The 16,014-nt window shown below is 31.5% G+C and overlaps 1 protein-coding gene and 1 long non-coding RNA gene across 4 annotated transcripts in view; one reads left to right on the top strand and one right to left on the bottom strand.

Moving 5' to 3' along the window:
• LOC117235993 (zinc finger and BTB domain-containing protein 12-like) overlaps positions 1 to 14,566 on the bottom strand; it is a 68,739-nt gene extending 54,173 nt beyond the window's left edge. For 2 of the 3 annotated variants that reach the window (XM_033498559.1, XM_033498558.1), the window contains exons 1-5: positions 13,961 to 14,565; positions 12,019 to 12,213; positions 11,098 to 11,352; positions 10,689 to 10,824; positions 10,422 to 10,535 (exon numbers count right to left, since the gene is read on the bottom strand). In XM_033498559.1, coding sequence (XP_033354450.1) covers positions 10,422 to 10,535; positions 10,689 to 10,824; positions 11,098 to 11,352; positions 12,019 to 12,213; positions 13,961 to 14,149 — 889 coding nt within the window. In that variant the 5' untranslated portion in view covers positions 14,150 to 14,565. Of the gene's footprint in view, positions 1 to 7,303; positions 8,020 to 10,421; positions 10,536 to 10,688; positions 10,825 to 11,097; positions 11,353 to 12,018; positions 12,214 to 13,960 lie in introns of those variants that run through there. The other variant, XM_033498560.1, reaches the window with a different exon arrangement.
• LOC117235996 lies at positions 561 to 2,021 on the top strand. The gene is made up of 2 exons (XR_004493763.1): positions 561 to 788; positions 864 to 2,021. It is a non-coding gene; the product is annotated as an uncharacterized LOC117235996 (long non-coding RNA).
• Positions 14,567 to 16,014: the final 1,448 nt, after the last annotated feature.

The raw sequence follows: 16,014 nt of genomic DNA, 5'->3' as shown, positions 1-16,014 counted from the left end.
TTTCAACGAATCATCGTATTATACGTTGCAACAAAGTGAATCGAAAGGTATCGAATCGTACGATGTAATATTCAATTAAAGAAAAGAAAGGTATATCCGAATAAAGAAGAACGCAAGAAACTGATAATGTAGGAAAAATATATACAGTTTACGCTTTCAACGAATCATCGTATTATACGTTGCAACAAAGTGAATCGAAAGGTATCGAATCGTACGATGTAATATTCAATTAAAGAAAAGAAAGGTATATCCGAATAAAGAAGAACGCAAGAAACTGATAATGTAGGAAAAATATATACAGTTTACGCTTTCAACGAATCATCGTATTATACGTTGCAACAAAGTGAATCGAAAGTTTCTGGCAGATGTGTTTTAGATCGAAAAACTCAAGACAGGCGTCACTCGATGTTATTAACAAACGAAGTAAAAATATCAATTAATTGAATTGGACTAACAGTAAAGACTCCATAATTGCTCGCAAGTAGTTGCCGCTTAATTGCTGCTTGCTTATCCCCACCAATGGCGGGATTCCCCTTTGAACCATCGACGCGAGTAACGTGACGCGTCAACTTCTCTTCGACGCTAATTTCACGGGACGCGCGTTCTTTTGACGCATTTCGAATTTCACGAGGAAAATTACACAAGCCGTGTACGTTCTTCTTGTACGGTTTCTACCGATTTCTATCCATTCGACGAGACGAATATACATGGAAATTCATTTTCCTCGAAGCTTCTCTACCTGGTGTACCTATCTCTACGGATACGCGTCGATTTGACATAATCGTAAAGTAAGTTTGTAAATTGGTTTAGAAAGATAATAATACAATTGAATAATATCAATAATAATTTAACAATATAATTAGAAATATGAATACGATAAACGAGCCAGCTGTTGACGAAAGTGAACGCCGGAAGTGAACACGAAGAATACATCGACCATACTTGCGACAAAATTTCTCAAATTTCTCAAAAAAAAATTTCTCAAATCTCGAGTGGATGAAATGCTGTTTCACCTTGTGTATTCGCCTTGGAAAACCTTAGGCAGAACAGAGGAATAAGCTCGGAAGAAGAAACGAAACTCGGTATATGAGTCGCGTAATTGCAAAAATCGCGCAACCAATTGCAGTTGCAGCTGTTCAAATTCAACTTGTCGCTTCAAATTCTCACAAACTGCCCTTCTCTATGCGTCCGAATATGTCTATTGGCTTGGCAACTAATTGATTGCGGATTTTGTCATTAAGTGGTAGCGACAGATAGCGTCAGCAGTTCCACTTGATCATAGAAACATGTTGCAACATAGAAAATGTTGCACCGAAGCAGAGACACGTGGTGTCTTAAAAAGTGATTGGACAATGTCAATGGCTAAGTCAGTTGCTTTTATTGCGATTTTGTAAGCTCAGGCAGCATACGAAGCAAAGATACTGAAAGGTCTTTATTTATAGCGCGGAAAATGGCCAGTCGCTTTCTTCTCGACCACAATGCCAAGAGATGAATTGATGCAAATTCTTCGATTTGATAAAAGTTTGATAAAAGAAGAGAACGATTGGAAGGTTTACGTACAAAATTCAGCACACGTGTAAAAGATGCGCGGAATATATATGATGACATATAATGTTGAACATTATAAATTCTATATATCATCGTTTCATTTATAAATTAATAGCGTATAATTATATTGTCTTCTTTTTTCAAGAAAATTTATGATTTTGTTCATACGTCAAATCGACGCGTAGAGATAGGAATATATAGGAAATGTGAGTAAACCTGAAGAAAGTTGAAGATCTGTTTCGTGTTCGTTTCAGCGAGACGATACTAGCGCCAAGACGAAGCTTTTTCGTTTTAAATTTCTCGCCAATCGCATTGTGTTGCGTTGGAGTTTCTCTTTTACGTGAAAAGGCCAATTACCGACTTCCATCTCGAGAGGTTCTGTCTCGAGATAAAGAAAATTACTTTTCTATTATATCGGCTTCTCTTATACTCGAAAAGGCAATCATTGACTATCTCAAAATGAAAAAAAAGATGAAGAAGAGATAACTGACTGTCTCAAAATATAAAATAAAAATTTTCTCGAGTCCTATCCGACCAATCAGGTACCCGGGTACTCGCAATCAGAAAAATACCTGATGCAACCTGCTTGAACACTCTACTCGTGTCACCCGATGTTTACAATATTTCGAAGAATTTATATTTCTGACTCAATCGAATATCTAAATGAAATATCTTCATTTTTGTACCGAAATACCAACAAGTTAACGTTCTCAGCAGGTAGACTGGCTGGCTTCAACATTTCCACATATTTCCAGCTGTTGAAAACACATTGGCAAAGGTTGCTAAGATGTACTTGTGTATACAAGTTGCAAGCTCTCAACGTGTAGTTCCAACAGCTGACAATATCGTCAACGTATAGCCTAACAACATACTACTCGAGAATGTTGATTCGTTGGCATTTCCGTACAGAACTAATGTCTACTTTAAAATGATCGTTTGACTGTCTATCAAAAACACATAGATAGAAACATTGTGAACGCCTGAGACACGAGTAGGGTACTCGAGTGAAACATAGCAAGCATCCGAGTAGCGATAGCTCTACTCTCGGCTATCTCATCTCTGTGGACAAGAACAGTGATAAAGCACGTGGCTAAATTTGAATCATTGCAACCAGCCGCGCTGAGAACAGCTGAGAATGCAGCGCGGTGTATCAGCAGCGAAAGTCTAAGGAAACAACCAATTAGGCTACCAACGATCCAAGAGGAAATTAAGAGGAATGGAACGAAGCGTGAGAAAAGAGTCGCACAGTGTCCTAATCAACTAGCCCTGCAGGCCTACAAAGCCAAGACTAAACGAAGATGAAAAAACAAGCATCCTACTGACCTGCTAATCTCATGAGATGATACAAGATGACATGTTCTTTTTCCTACCGGGAATAGTCATCCAGGTGATAATTTATAAAGAATATGGAAGAATTTGCCGAATGTCCAATAGGACAAACTGTAGAGAGAAATAACTAAGTTTAGAAAGAGAAGCATGTCATGTACCTGGTGGTGATGTTTCTCACCCAGGCATCTCATAAGTAGGCTGCTGGTTCTTACGCAATTACAGTTCAACTGGAAAGCGTATGATATGGAAAAACATGCGAGATACCCAAAGTATAGTGTCATAATATTTAGCAATTGAAATAAGTGTTTCATTAGGTTCCGTTTCTTTAATTGTAGGAACAAACAAATATGAATTTGCATAAATCCGCAGTCTGCTCACAAGTAACAATTCTACTTGAAAGTTATTGAAATCCTACACATTTTTCTGCTTGTCATTCGCTGAAATGAACACCATACAGCTACGAATAGGTCGAGTTGCTCTTTACTTCTATTCTTTTCTTTTTGCCAATTCTCAGCTTTTATGGAGACTTTACTGTATCACCTAATCGACGAGTGCTCGTGGAAAACATTGCAAGTGCCAAGCAACAGATACTCGGGAGGAGAAGAGAACTTATAGTATTGATATAACGGAAATTCATGAAGAAGAGAAGTGTATCTTCTAGGAAACTCAATGTTCCATTCAATTGAATGAAGACAGATGGCATAACAAAAGCTAGGAAACAATTATCTGCTCTTTATTAGCATTCATATGTTTTTGCATAGAGATGAGGTTGTCACGTCACCTTTGAGCATTATTAATAACAATTTAGAAAGACATTGCACTTGAATTCTACGCTACAGCATTCTCATTGGTAGGTAGAACATTTTTCAGTAAAAAGTTCCAAGTGTTTTCCATTCTGACACTCACAGTGTTTTCTACAAACGGTATTCAATTAATGGAATGTATCTAAAATTCACATCTAAGCGATATTTAGTCATTTAGTTATTTTCTGGAAATTGAAACTGAAACAGTTTCTCCTTTGAGGCTATAAGAATGATTGCCATAAGAAAATAAATGAGAATTCATAGCGAGCTATGATCTAACAGAAAAAATAAGTCAATAAGCGAGATTAGATCGTATGACGATCAAAAGATATATAATCGTTAAGAAGATGTGAGAAACGAATGAATAAAATATTGAAGAAGAATCGAAGTAGTATAGTGTTAGTGGAGGAACCGTAGACCGAGGCTTGCAACAGGCTGTCTGTACAACAATCTTAATAACATGATATGCAACATTTATATTCTAATCTTAGAGTCAGTAAAAACTATGCGCTGGGCACGAAGCTCTCTGTTCCACGCGTTAAAAAACGAATAGAAAAACCTTCGGAAAAAGTGCGTAACAATAAGGAAATGAAAACCGTCCACGTGCGAGACGAAAATATCGGAATTAGTTTGTTTTCCTATCTCTTTCGTGGTTAATGAGTCTGGCGTTTTTAAAAAATTTGATTCGTCGCAGTCGTTGCGACCCCGGCACTATTGTAAAACGGTATGTAAATATACTTATTATAATAATATATAGCTGCATCTGTGATTTGATTGTAAATCGTGAGGTAAGGAGCCTGTGTGAATGGCGCGATCAACTCGAGAAACGTTTCCACTTTCCTCGAACTCGGAGTCTACCGTAAAACTTCCAACAATCTTATAATTACACACTCAATCATATAATTACAATATGTAAGAAGCTAAAAAGATTTAAAAAAAAACAGAAAAAGAAATCGATATTTGAAATTTCGATATTTATATTCAATAATTAAATATTTCAATGTTTAAATCAATGAAATAAGAAATAAAAGGAAAGAATAAAATTGAAACGATGATCTGGTTAATAGAAAAGAAAGAAGATCGAGAATTTTGAAAATTACTACTTAGGTAATAATAATTTGAATAACTATGAAATTGATGGAAATTTTAGACTCTAACGTAAAGTATATAGTGAAACATTTGTCGAGAACATCGCGCTCACGGAACTATTGTCATCTGTAAAATATAATATAAAAGATCCTGAGTTGTACTGTGTGGTACTATGGCTATGGAGTTCGGCGGTGACTGAGATGGCTTTATCTTTCCTCTTTTCTCTTCAAATAATACATACAGAATATTGTACAAGTTCTAGGAAAACTAAATATCCTGCAATGCCGAAATAAAATATAAAATACTTCACCTTCTATGTATCATAATGTCTACATACTTTAAGATACTGACAAACAAATTTAAAAATTAGTGTCACTTAATAAAGTAGGTAGGCTGATTAATTATACATGTCACTTATGTTAACCAGTAACTTAACGTGTTAATAATCAGTTTGCATAGAAGTATTTTCAAAAATCTAGATATCTACTAGATATCTACTAAACACATTTACTAAGATAATAAAATATTTATAAATTGTTATCGCTATAAAGTTTTATCATATAATAAAGCATTAATAAAAAAGAAAAAGATTCAACTTGGTCTAAAAGATTGATTAAAGATTGTAAAATATATGATTAACGTTATTAAATAATAAATTGCTGGTCGATAAAGCAATACATTTTATAAAATAATACTCTATAAATCACTTGGGACAAACTATTCCGTTATTTCTAAATTAGTAATATATGTTTTCTAAGCATATAGTTAATTTATAATATCAATACGTTAAAGTTTCAAATATATCATTGTTTAACAAAGACAAAATGAGAATAATAAAAATAATAATACTGTTTACGAGAAATTCACTTAATGGAGAAACCAATATTTCAAAAATCAATACCATTAAAAATAATTGGTTAATGTAGTAAACATGACAGCGGTGAAAGTAAAATACAGAAATGCAATGTTTTATGGTGATGTTAAAAAGTAATTTCAAAGAATTAAAAGAAATTCCAAAGAAGTTGGATTGTACGTAATTTGCTAAAACTATGGAGAAAAGTGATAAATTCAGCTCTATAATATCACATTAGAGCGTATAAAAAAATTAGCAAGAAAAGCCATCTCGGGCACAGGCCTCTTATAATATATTAAATTCAATCTGCTGCATCACGGTGGTTTCCCATCGATAACTGTCAATAATAAATCCTCTGTAAATCTGCTTGAGCTGTAAAATCGGTTGGCTGTCTATTGCACCGTTAAACTGCTATGCGGTGAAAAATATATTATAATATGTTCGTACGTCATCCTGGGAGTTTCTGTGCGTGTCACCCAGTCGTGTGACGCAATCGATAAAGTAAATATAATCCTCTGTAAGAATATAATATCGTTGTAAATATCTGTAGTCTGTATAACACTGTATAGCATCAAATAAAACAACAAGTTATCCTGGCTCGCGGAATAATCAGTACGAGGTGGGATGGCTGTTCCACTTGCGGCGGTTATTTGTGATTTCTCTCTTGTTTCTTCTTTTGTTTAAGGAATATTCTCGCATTTCCTTACGACGAATAGGCACGGCACCTTTTGCGAATTGTCCTTCGGAGGACTATTGTTTCATTAGTTATTGTAAGACACTGTGAAAAGATTATTCTATGGAGCAAAGTGCTGTATGATGGATAGCTCAGAAGCTAATTTTAGTAGTCGTTTCGTTAAAAATCTTTAGAGCAGAATTTCGCAGTTTCAGTTGCGAATGATTTGTAGCTAAAAAAAATGAATCTTACTATTATTAGTAGTAAAAGAAAAAATTCTTTTTGCTGTAAAAAAAATCATACAAGAATATTGTTGCACTGAACAAATTAAGAATACTGTTTACAAAGAGAATATGAATTTTAAATTCAAGCTCTGTTGTCAATTTTTGCTTTCGAATATTTCTATATATTTTTCAATACTTCTGTGCTTTTATTAAGCTGTAATAGTAACTTATATCTTCTTTTAATATATACACTAATAAATAATTTCTTTATTAAGCTATAATAAAGAGACCCTGAATTCTTAATGCACTTAGTTTTAAAAATAATATTCATATCTTAATAAATATTATTATTCAAAACGTAAAAACTTTATATTCTTTTACATGTAATAAATTTATCAATATTTCGAAAAATATGTTGCATATGCATTATATAATCTGTTACTTTTATATATTAGAAAAATATAATTAAGAAAACAATAAAAAAAATAATTTGATGCTTATGATAAAACAAATAATGAAAATAGAATAAATTAGAAAGAATAGAACTAAAAAAGTTAAAACTAAAAAATATCATTGTTCACTGATTAATATTTAAAATTTCATTCCATTCGTTCATACTCGTATCATACTCTAAAGACTTTTAATAATCATTACTACTATATCACTTATTATAAATAAACACAAAATATTCGAATTATATTTTTATATAAAAAAAATAAAAGCAAGATATGGTTACTTTATACCTATTAAAAATAGGAAATAAGAAATTCTAAATTTCAGCACTTGCTATGAAGAATAGAGTGGTTGATAAGTAATCTTATAAAAATATTCAATGTTAAGAATTCTATAAATTCTTAATGCTCTCCATCACAGCACACCCTTAATCTCTTCACTGCACCTTAATCTGTCTTCAAAAGACTATATTAATCTCCATCTGGAGTTTATGGTGGCCAGAAATTACTGGCATTAAGCCTACTCAACCAAAAAGCTATCACAAATGGGCCGAAGAAACTAAGGCGCATTAGTGGTATGCAGCATCAAATTGCATCATGCTGCTCTGAAAGTGCTTAGATTCGGCATTGGTCTGATTGACCTCATAAGCACCATCTTGGAATACTCTTGATTTGTTTTCCAGAGTTACTGTAGCTGTGCCCTCTTCCATAGAAACTCTGGGCGTAGAAAAGGATTTAACATTATCTGTTTGTTGTGCCTGGATTTGTAGATGAGTTTGCGCTCCAGTCTGTTGTTGCGCTTTAGGCTGTTGTTGTTGGTAGATTTCTTCTTGACGATGCCTGTCTGCCACGCTGAGCTCATGGAAGCTGACCAGGTGGCGTTTCAGGTAGAGCTTGGTCTTGAATGGCTTGTTACAGAGGGGGCATGTGACACTCTGAGGGTTGTGGATCAGGCGCATGTGCTGACGTAGGTTCGACAAGTTACTGTACATGCGGTTGCAGACAGGACAGGGGCGTGGGTCCAGCGAGTGCAGTTTGCGTAGGTCAGCTGCAACACACACACAACTTGCTCTAACCCGGTAGAGGCAGCACGGAGAAGGGAGTTAATTTTTTTTGTTTTGTTTTATTGAATGGATTTATGGGTGGGGTCTCCGATTTGCCAGCCACCACCGGACAGCAACAACCAGCTAAGAAACCCTAGCCACACGACTATTATATACTCTTTCTAATTTAGCAATAGGATCATTCTTAGAGTTCTAAATATCAATTTTTATGTATTACGATTATATTATTTTTTGTACAATTCCTTCTACACAAATTATATAAATGTTTATATCAAAATTATTACATCTCCTCTCCAAAAAGATAAAAACACTTCAATAAGTGCCATTTTCTTAACCCATCAATTACAATTATATAACATTTTATTTTGAGTGTAAAAATATCAATGTGGTTAGATTTCAACGTTCAATTGCAACATTGAAAACTACCACCTCTAACCTTAAGTAAATGAGTCAAATAATTTCGTAATTTGATTTTATATTCTATTCATTGATAATAATTCAAAGTTCTTACAACTTTAGCCTAAAATAATCAAAAGCATAACAAATTAAGTAACAAATCAAAATAATATTTCCTGAATTTGTATATGTATGATTTCATATATTTCATTTATATATTTATTAGTGAATAAAAGATAACTTGTTTGTTTTATAAAAAATTAAGAAAAAATATATTGGTTGATCCTATTACTACCTGTCGTGCGTACAACGATATCGCGCGTTTATTAACGCGCACACATCGGAGACAAATGGTAAGCGTGTGTTATTGGGACATGAGGCGTGAGAGCTCGCGCTGCATCCTCCAAGATTATTATACAATGTTTCTTGACAATAACACCCTTTTACGTTTACAAATTTTCGCTTGACACGTATAAGTCTTATTGATATATAATCGTATATAGTTGCTGTTACTATCACTGTTAAAACAATAACGATAAATAAAAACAAATAATTTTTGCAATTATAATATGCATAATATTTTTTTTCTTTACTTGTTCTGCATTCTACATTGTAAATAATTTTAATTTAACTTTGCAGTAATAAAAGTAAATACCATTTAAATTTGAATAGTTTATCTAAACGAGAAGTATTATAATTAAAATAAAAAGTAACAGAAATAGAATCATACATTGAGAATTTATATGAAAATTTCAAAATTAATAGCAATCGAATTTTTTTGGGAATTAATCACTTATTATATTATAAACCTTATTATATTGCTACATAATTTGATTAGTGAAGCCAGAGATATTAATCTTTTTTTAATTACAACACCGTACTTAAACACTGACCTTAACCAAAAAGCTTATAACAAAATTTAGCATCAAGCAACAGTTTTGCTATATATTTCAAGTTAGGGTGTTCTGCCATGGGATATTTATGAGTACACAGAAAAACGACGCCAATTAGATGAAATATAAAATATTAAAAACTTATAATGTAAAATAATAAACACTGACTGTAAATTAAAATAAATTCAAATTTTATCAATGTTTTATCTTAATTGATTTAATATTTTATTGGCTGATATACTCTAAAGTATTATAATTTAAAGGATTTTAAGGAAATAAAAAGCATAAATTAAAATTATCCAATATTTCCAATTGGCGTAGCTTCTGAAAGACAATAACGGAAAACATAGAAGCAACGGACAGGCAATTTTACCAGACGGAGGGATTTTACATTTAACCATTTAAAATTCTTCTTTTCTTCCCTCATTTTCTCAGTTCTCATTGCTTAAACTTATAATAATTATATTTACAATTTTAAGTAAAACTAAAACAACTTTTGATTTAAAAAACTTAATATAAAAAATAAATTATAATTTTTAACTAAAATCAAAAGTAACACAAGCTGTATAATGTTCTCTTTTTGTAATAATTAATATACATAAAATTTATTATAATCTTTTAGTATCACCTCCAATTCTGGCAAATAATATAGACAGGTAGAGAGCTCGAGTATATATGTACACGCAGCTGACTTTCTCACACAACAGCCGCAAACTGCACTCCCCTGGATAAAATCAGAAAATCGCCTCCGAGTGTCAAATGTCTCTTCTTTACCTTTCTCTCTCCCTCTCCCACACTCATCTACACATTCTTCTCTCTATCTTCCTTACATTCTGTCTCTCTTAATGTTTGTTTCTCACTTTCGTTCTTACATACACACATTCCTTTTGTTTCCTTTCTTTCCCTTTCTCTCCTACCGCCTAGCAAGAGCTACCGAGCTACACGAGCTTACCATTTCAAACCGAGGCTCTCCTTCTCCTTCCATCTTTATATTCGCATCCAAAAAATTCTGTCCGACATGATCGGCTAGGTTGTTGCTGTTTGTAATGGTGCTCGCAACTACCAAAAAATTAGGGTTGGGACGGACGATCACTTACCTTGTTGTTCTTGATTTAATTCCGTATTACCAGCATGAGATGGTCCTGGCATCCCACCTTCTAGTGATCCACCACCCCCTCCTCCACCTCCTCCTCCTCCTCCTGCTCCTCCACCTACAAAAATGTAAATTATTGTAGAAAGGTAAAAAATTTATTTTATAATCTTTATGAAATTGTAGAAATGATACAAATTTTAAATAATTATTATAAATAAATTAAATACTAATATATTAATGCATACACAACATACACACACTGTATAATTACCTTGATAGGAAGGTGGATAAGATGGCAAAACTTCCATGCCACCATCGAGGCTAAGAAAACCACTTGGCAGTGTGTTGACCTCCTGCTTTGGAGAACAATCATCATCGCTTCCATATTCTGGTAATTCTATTTTTGGCTAAAACACAAAAATTATTATGATTATTTTTCCTAAAAACTGAGATTTATTCTAATACTGATTGCCTTTCATTAATGATATACATTTATTTATTACAGTAAAAAAATTATCAGAAAATTGTGAAAGATAAATTTAGCATTTTTATTTCACATATTTCCAAAATTTGTTGAAATTTGTATTTGTTATATGCTTATACAAGAATGCTTATACAAGTATATTAAAAAATATATCTTTGAATAATGAATATAAAACTATAATAGAAAATAAACTAACCTCAACAATATCGAGATCTTTATAACAGTCAAGTTGAACCTGTGGCTCAATTAATGGCCGTGTGCGTGGCGTTCCAGTTGCACAGGCCGCCGGAGCTGGTACTGGACTAGATATTTGAGGCGAATCACTTCGTTTGCACAGCCTTTTTAATGGTGGAGGACTTGAAGTTGGTGGAGTTTTGCTACGGTCCTCCTCCAAATTTGGTGAGATCAGCCCACGGCCATTTGATGCGTGTATGTTGTTTGTCTTCAAATGCTAAAAATAAAAAATTTAAATTAAATAATATATTTTATAAGAATTATAATATAATATATAAGAATTATAATACAATATATTTTAAAAGAAATAAGTAATTATTTTAATATCATAATAATTGTAGCACAATAATTTTTTGTTCACATATTCTTGTGAATTATTGGCACAGTAATATTTCTATGAACTTTATATATATTTTATATAATTTTACATAATAAATAAAATAATTTTACTATTTAAGCAAACTTAATATTAATGTATCGAAAAAGTACATCACCTTCTTTAATATAATATTGTATTAAGTAATTACCATTAACATTAGAAAAAGAGTTATGAAAGCAAAATAAATAAGTAAAGTCATAGTTGGCATGAAACAGAAGATAAGGGGAAATGGAAGTTCTGGAAATACTCCAAGCCTATAGAATCTTAAACGGTAAAAAGTAGTATAGTCGATAAAGCGATTAGATAATAGGGTTGTAGAAAGTAAAGTATTTAATAAGGTAGTTTAAGGATACTGTAAGGTTTAAGGATACAGAGTCTTTCAAACCCTTTGGAGAAAGAGCTAATAAAAGTAATTACCACTAATATTAGTTTAAGAATCTCAAATTACTTATATTAAGAACAATGTGTACAACATATAACATCCAAAAAATTTTTAGAACATACCTTTTCGTTGTTGTGCTGATTATTTTGAGAGTCAGTGAGGCCACGGATTTGTAGAGACTCAGCAGTTCTTAAAAATGTGGGTAATTCTGCTTGAGATATGTTAACCTCCCCAGCATACATGAACTCCAAAAGTGACTGCAGGTGTTCAAACTCCACATCTCGCATAAATATTATCGGATGCTTGCATGGATTTGTCTATAAATACACATCATATATTTATTTAATATATATTTGTAGAAATAACTTTTTATTTTTATTTTTATATTTAATTCTATCACAAAACTATTACTAAGTAAATCAATACAAATAAAAAATTATAGATATAAATTGAAAATATATTTACTAAGCAAATACTACATAACAATTTATAATATTTGACGATGAAAGCAATATTTATAAAAACTAAAAGTGCAAATAGTACTAATTTTTCCAATAAAATGATCATTAAGTTTTAAATAGAATTGGTACTAGCATTTTCTGGAACTGAAGATCTTATTTCAAAAATTTATCTATATAATATGTATAAAATATCATTACTTATTGTTAGAATTATTATAGTTATCATATATTATTTCTCAATTAATTTCTTTTAAGATACAACTTTTACATAACTTATATCATTCAAATTATAGTAAAACGTCAGTCAGTTTTAACTTAAAATGTTTTGACATATATATGAATAACAATTTTTAATACGTTTACAGATTTAATGTTGATTAAAAAATATGGAGATAAAAAACATAGCGATACAAAGAATAAGACACAATGAACAATTAATCAGAACTATAATTCTTGGTTTTTGTTAGTATTTATACTACCTTAATGTTTAATTCAGACATTTTGCTTAGCCAGACCATTATGTTAAAACATGATCTTACACAAGTATATATCTTCATATGAAAATTACAAAATGCTATTCTATATCTCAATCTTATGTGATATACAAATTTTTGTAATTAAATATTATGTCTTTCAAAAATTTCAATATTTTATAATCATTTAATATAATATAATCTACATTCAATTTTCATATACTTATTTACTATTTGTATTATCATTAACAAATTTCTCCTTATTTCATGCAAGGTATTAGAATCAACACTTGTATACCAAGATAATGTTATTATTTATTTCTTTTAATAAATCCAAGTTTTAGAAATAAAAAAGTAATTTATACTTGAATGTCTAAAAGCAACAGAATTGTCCAATTAATGACTAAACCAAACTAAACCAAAGTATTATACAATTTATTTAATGTAGTAAAGTTACATAAATAAATTCAACATATGGCAAACTATAAAGGAAAATATAAGATATGAAACAAAATTTAGTTTTTTATTTTTATTTTAATGCAAAGTATAAACTTCAAACTGTAAGTAAATAATGCTAAAATAATGTTAAAACTTTGTGTGATGTAAGAACTTTTTAGATGACGATCTTTTGCTTAATATAACAAAAAATTTATTCTATAAATATCATAAATATGTTAGCTCTTACATCAAAAGTACTAAAATTCAAATCATATATTGCTTACTACCAAAGAACTGTATTCCTAACTAGATTTTTATTTTATACTTTTTTTATCATAACTGTTGTTAGTAATTATATAAATAATGCATTGAATTTAAGCAATTTATGTAGAATTTGTATAAAATTAGCTATGCTGAAGTCAATCTAACTAATCATCAGATATTGAAAAATAAATAACATCAAGGGAAAACTATTCCCATGCAAACTATATATGAAGATATATAGGAACATTACGACATAGTATCACGACATATACAGGAGAATTATGAATAAGAACTTTAATTTCGATTCGACCATACCTAAAGCAAAGCATGAGTCTCAAAGAAGGTAAGAATGATGGGTTAAGGTGAAGGGAGGGGGGAACATCGAGGAACTAGCACTGAGAGAAGCAAGGCGGGGAAGGTTTTCTAACCTTGAACAACTCCTTGAAGTAAGGGCTGCACGCGGAGAGGACAACCTTGTGCGCCTGGAGACGCCTACCATCGCAGGCTAAGGTGACATCAACGAAGTCCTCGTCATCCCTGAGGGCCTCGAATTGGCTGGTGATATTAGCTTGAAAGTTGTTCCAACGCAAGCAAAACTGCTGCTGGCTATCCGTCATTCTCCTCGCTCGACTCCCTTCGACCTCCTCTCTCTCCCTCTCTCTTAAACCGAGAGCCCCCCACCACCCACCCTCTGTCCGTCTCTCTCTTACTTTCACCTTCTTCTACTTCTGTCTTTTTTCCTCTTTTTCTTTCTTACTGATGGCAGCGTTATTCTTCCTTCGTTCCACACTTTGACTTCTCAAGTGTATCTTTCTCTGTCTTTCTTTCTTGCAGGAGACACTTCAAAAATTTTCGAAAGATATTGAATATGAAAGATTCATTGAGACGAAGAGGGTGAGGGTGGTTTCGCAGGTCAGGCCTGTTTTACTGCACCCTCGTGCTACTGGTTTGAGATGAGGCTCTCATTACTCTGGAAAAAAAATGGCAGGTGCAAAAAGTGCAATCGATGACTGAAGAGGAGGTGTGTACGTGGGGAGAATCGATAGACGGCTTACCAACATTAAGAGATAAATGAAATACATATTTCATGTATAGTACTTTTTACAAATACCTTTACATTTTTATATTATACCTATTTCGATTGGATAAACGTATAAAAAGCGTCACTGCTCACTATATTTCAACTAATCAACAAAATTTTCATTTTTCCTACAAAAAACATTTAATCTTATTAAGTCACTAGAAATGTACCTAGAGATTTCCATAATCTTGTCATTTCTTTCTTTTCTTTTCATACAGTAATATCAACGTATATTTGTAAGTAATGAAATCACAACTTTCAAAAAATCTATAGTACTTAATACTAGTACGAATGCCTTTAATATTAGAATACAAAACTGAAAAATTAAAAAAAAACATAATATATTATATTAGATTAGATTAATATTAGATTAACGTCTAGTAATTTTCATATTAAATTTAATATTTTATGGTACTATCTGGTACTATTTTTAAAAATAATGTGTTCACGTCAATACTATTTTTAATTTTTTTTATTGTAATTCTGATTATATATATAAATCTTACATCAGTTCATAGATCATATTATATACACTTAACAAAGAATTTCAAATTTAAGAAACGTAATATTTCTAATTGCATGCGCTTATACGGTTAAAACATTTTTAACGAAAATAAAACTGTTAATCTGTTAATACTGACATATCTTTTAAATGAGTCATTTCATTACATAATTTTATAATACATTCCTAAATTGTATGAATATGTAATTATTAAATACTTTAAAAAATATGTTTGCATTATTAAAATTTGAACACTTACTGTATTTAAAACTAAATTGTGATCACAGTGAAGAAAGTAGCAAACAAATAAAATTTGTAAATTTAAATTGCGCAATAATGTTCTAATGTAAATTCTATAAAATTATGGTATAAAATGTATTATTATCTTATATACTTACACTCCACATCTCCGAAAAGTGAAAATTTGAATTTGTATTGTAAGAGAATATAGAAAATATTTCCGTGATTGCAGATAGTTTCTCCAACTCCCGTCGTATTCTAAATTAAACCAAATTTTACCACCCATTATATGATCGTCTTCATAGCTTCGAACAGTTTCGGGCCGTCATGGACGCCCGAATTTTGTTCACAAAATAACTTTTTTTAAATTTTTTCGTCACACTATCGCGGTATATGTGAGAGAGATTGTATAAAAACATGATAATTACGGAAAACTGACAGTTATGTGATGCAAGTGAAAAATGTCAAAAAGACAGGTGAGTCAATCTTCTCTGTTTTTTATTATATTTTCATGTATTTTCAGTGTATCATTTTCATTTCTCAAAAATTCAGTCACCAACATTTAAACAAGAAGAAATTAATACATTCAATAGTGAAATTCGATGGAAAATGAATGATTATTGTTTTTAACCTCGTTTTGAAAGGTTACTGCGGGCGAC

Source organism: Bombus vosnesenskii, unplaced genomic scaffold (assembly GCF_011952255.1).
Source record: "Bombus vosnesenskii isolate JDL3184/JDL3185 unplaced genomic scaffold, Bvos_JDL3184-5_v1.1 scf7180000013336, whole genome shotgun sequence".
NCBI lineage: Eukaryota > Metazoa > Arthropoda > Insecta > Hymenoptera > Apidae > Bombus > Bombus vosnesenskii.
The sequence above is the reverse complement of the archived record's forward strand: the minus strand, read 5'-3'. Positions and strand labels throughout refer to the sequence as shown.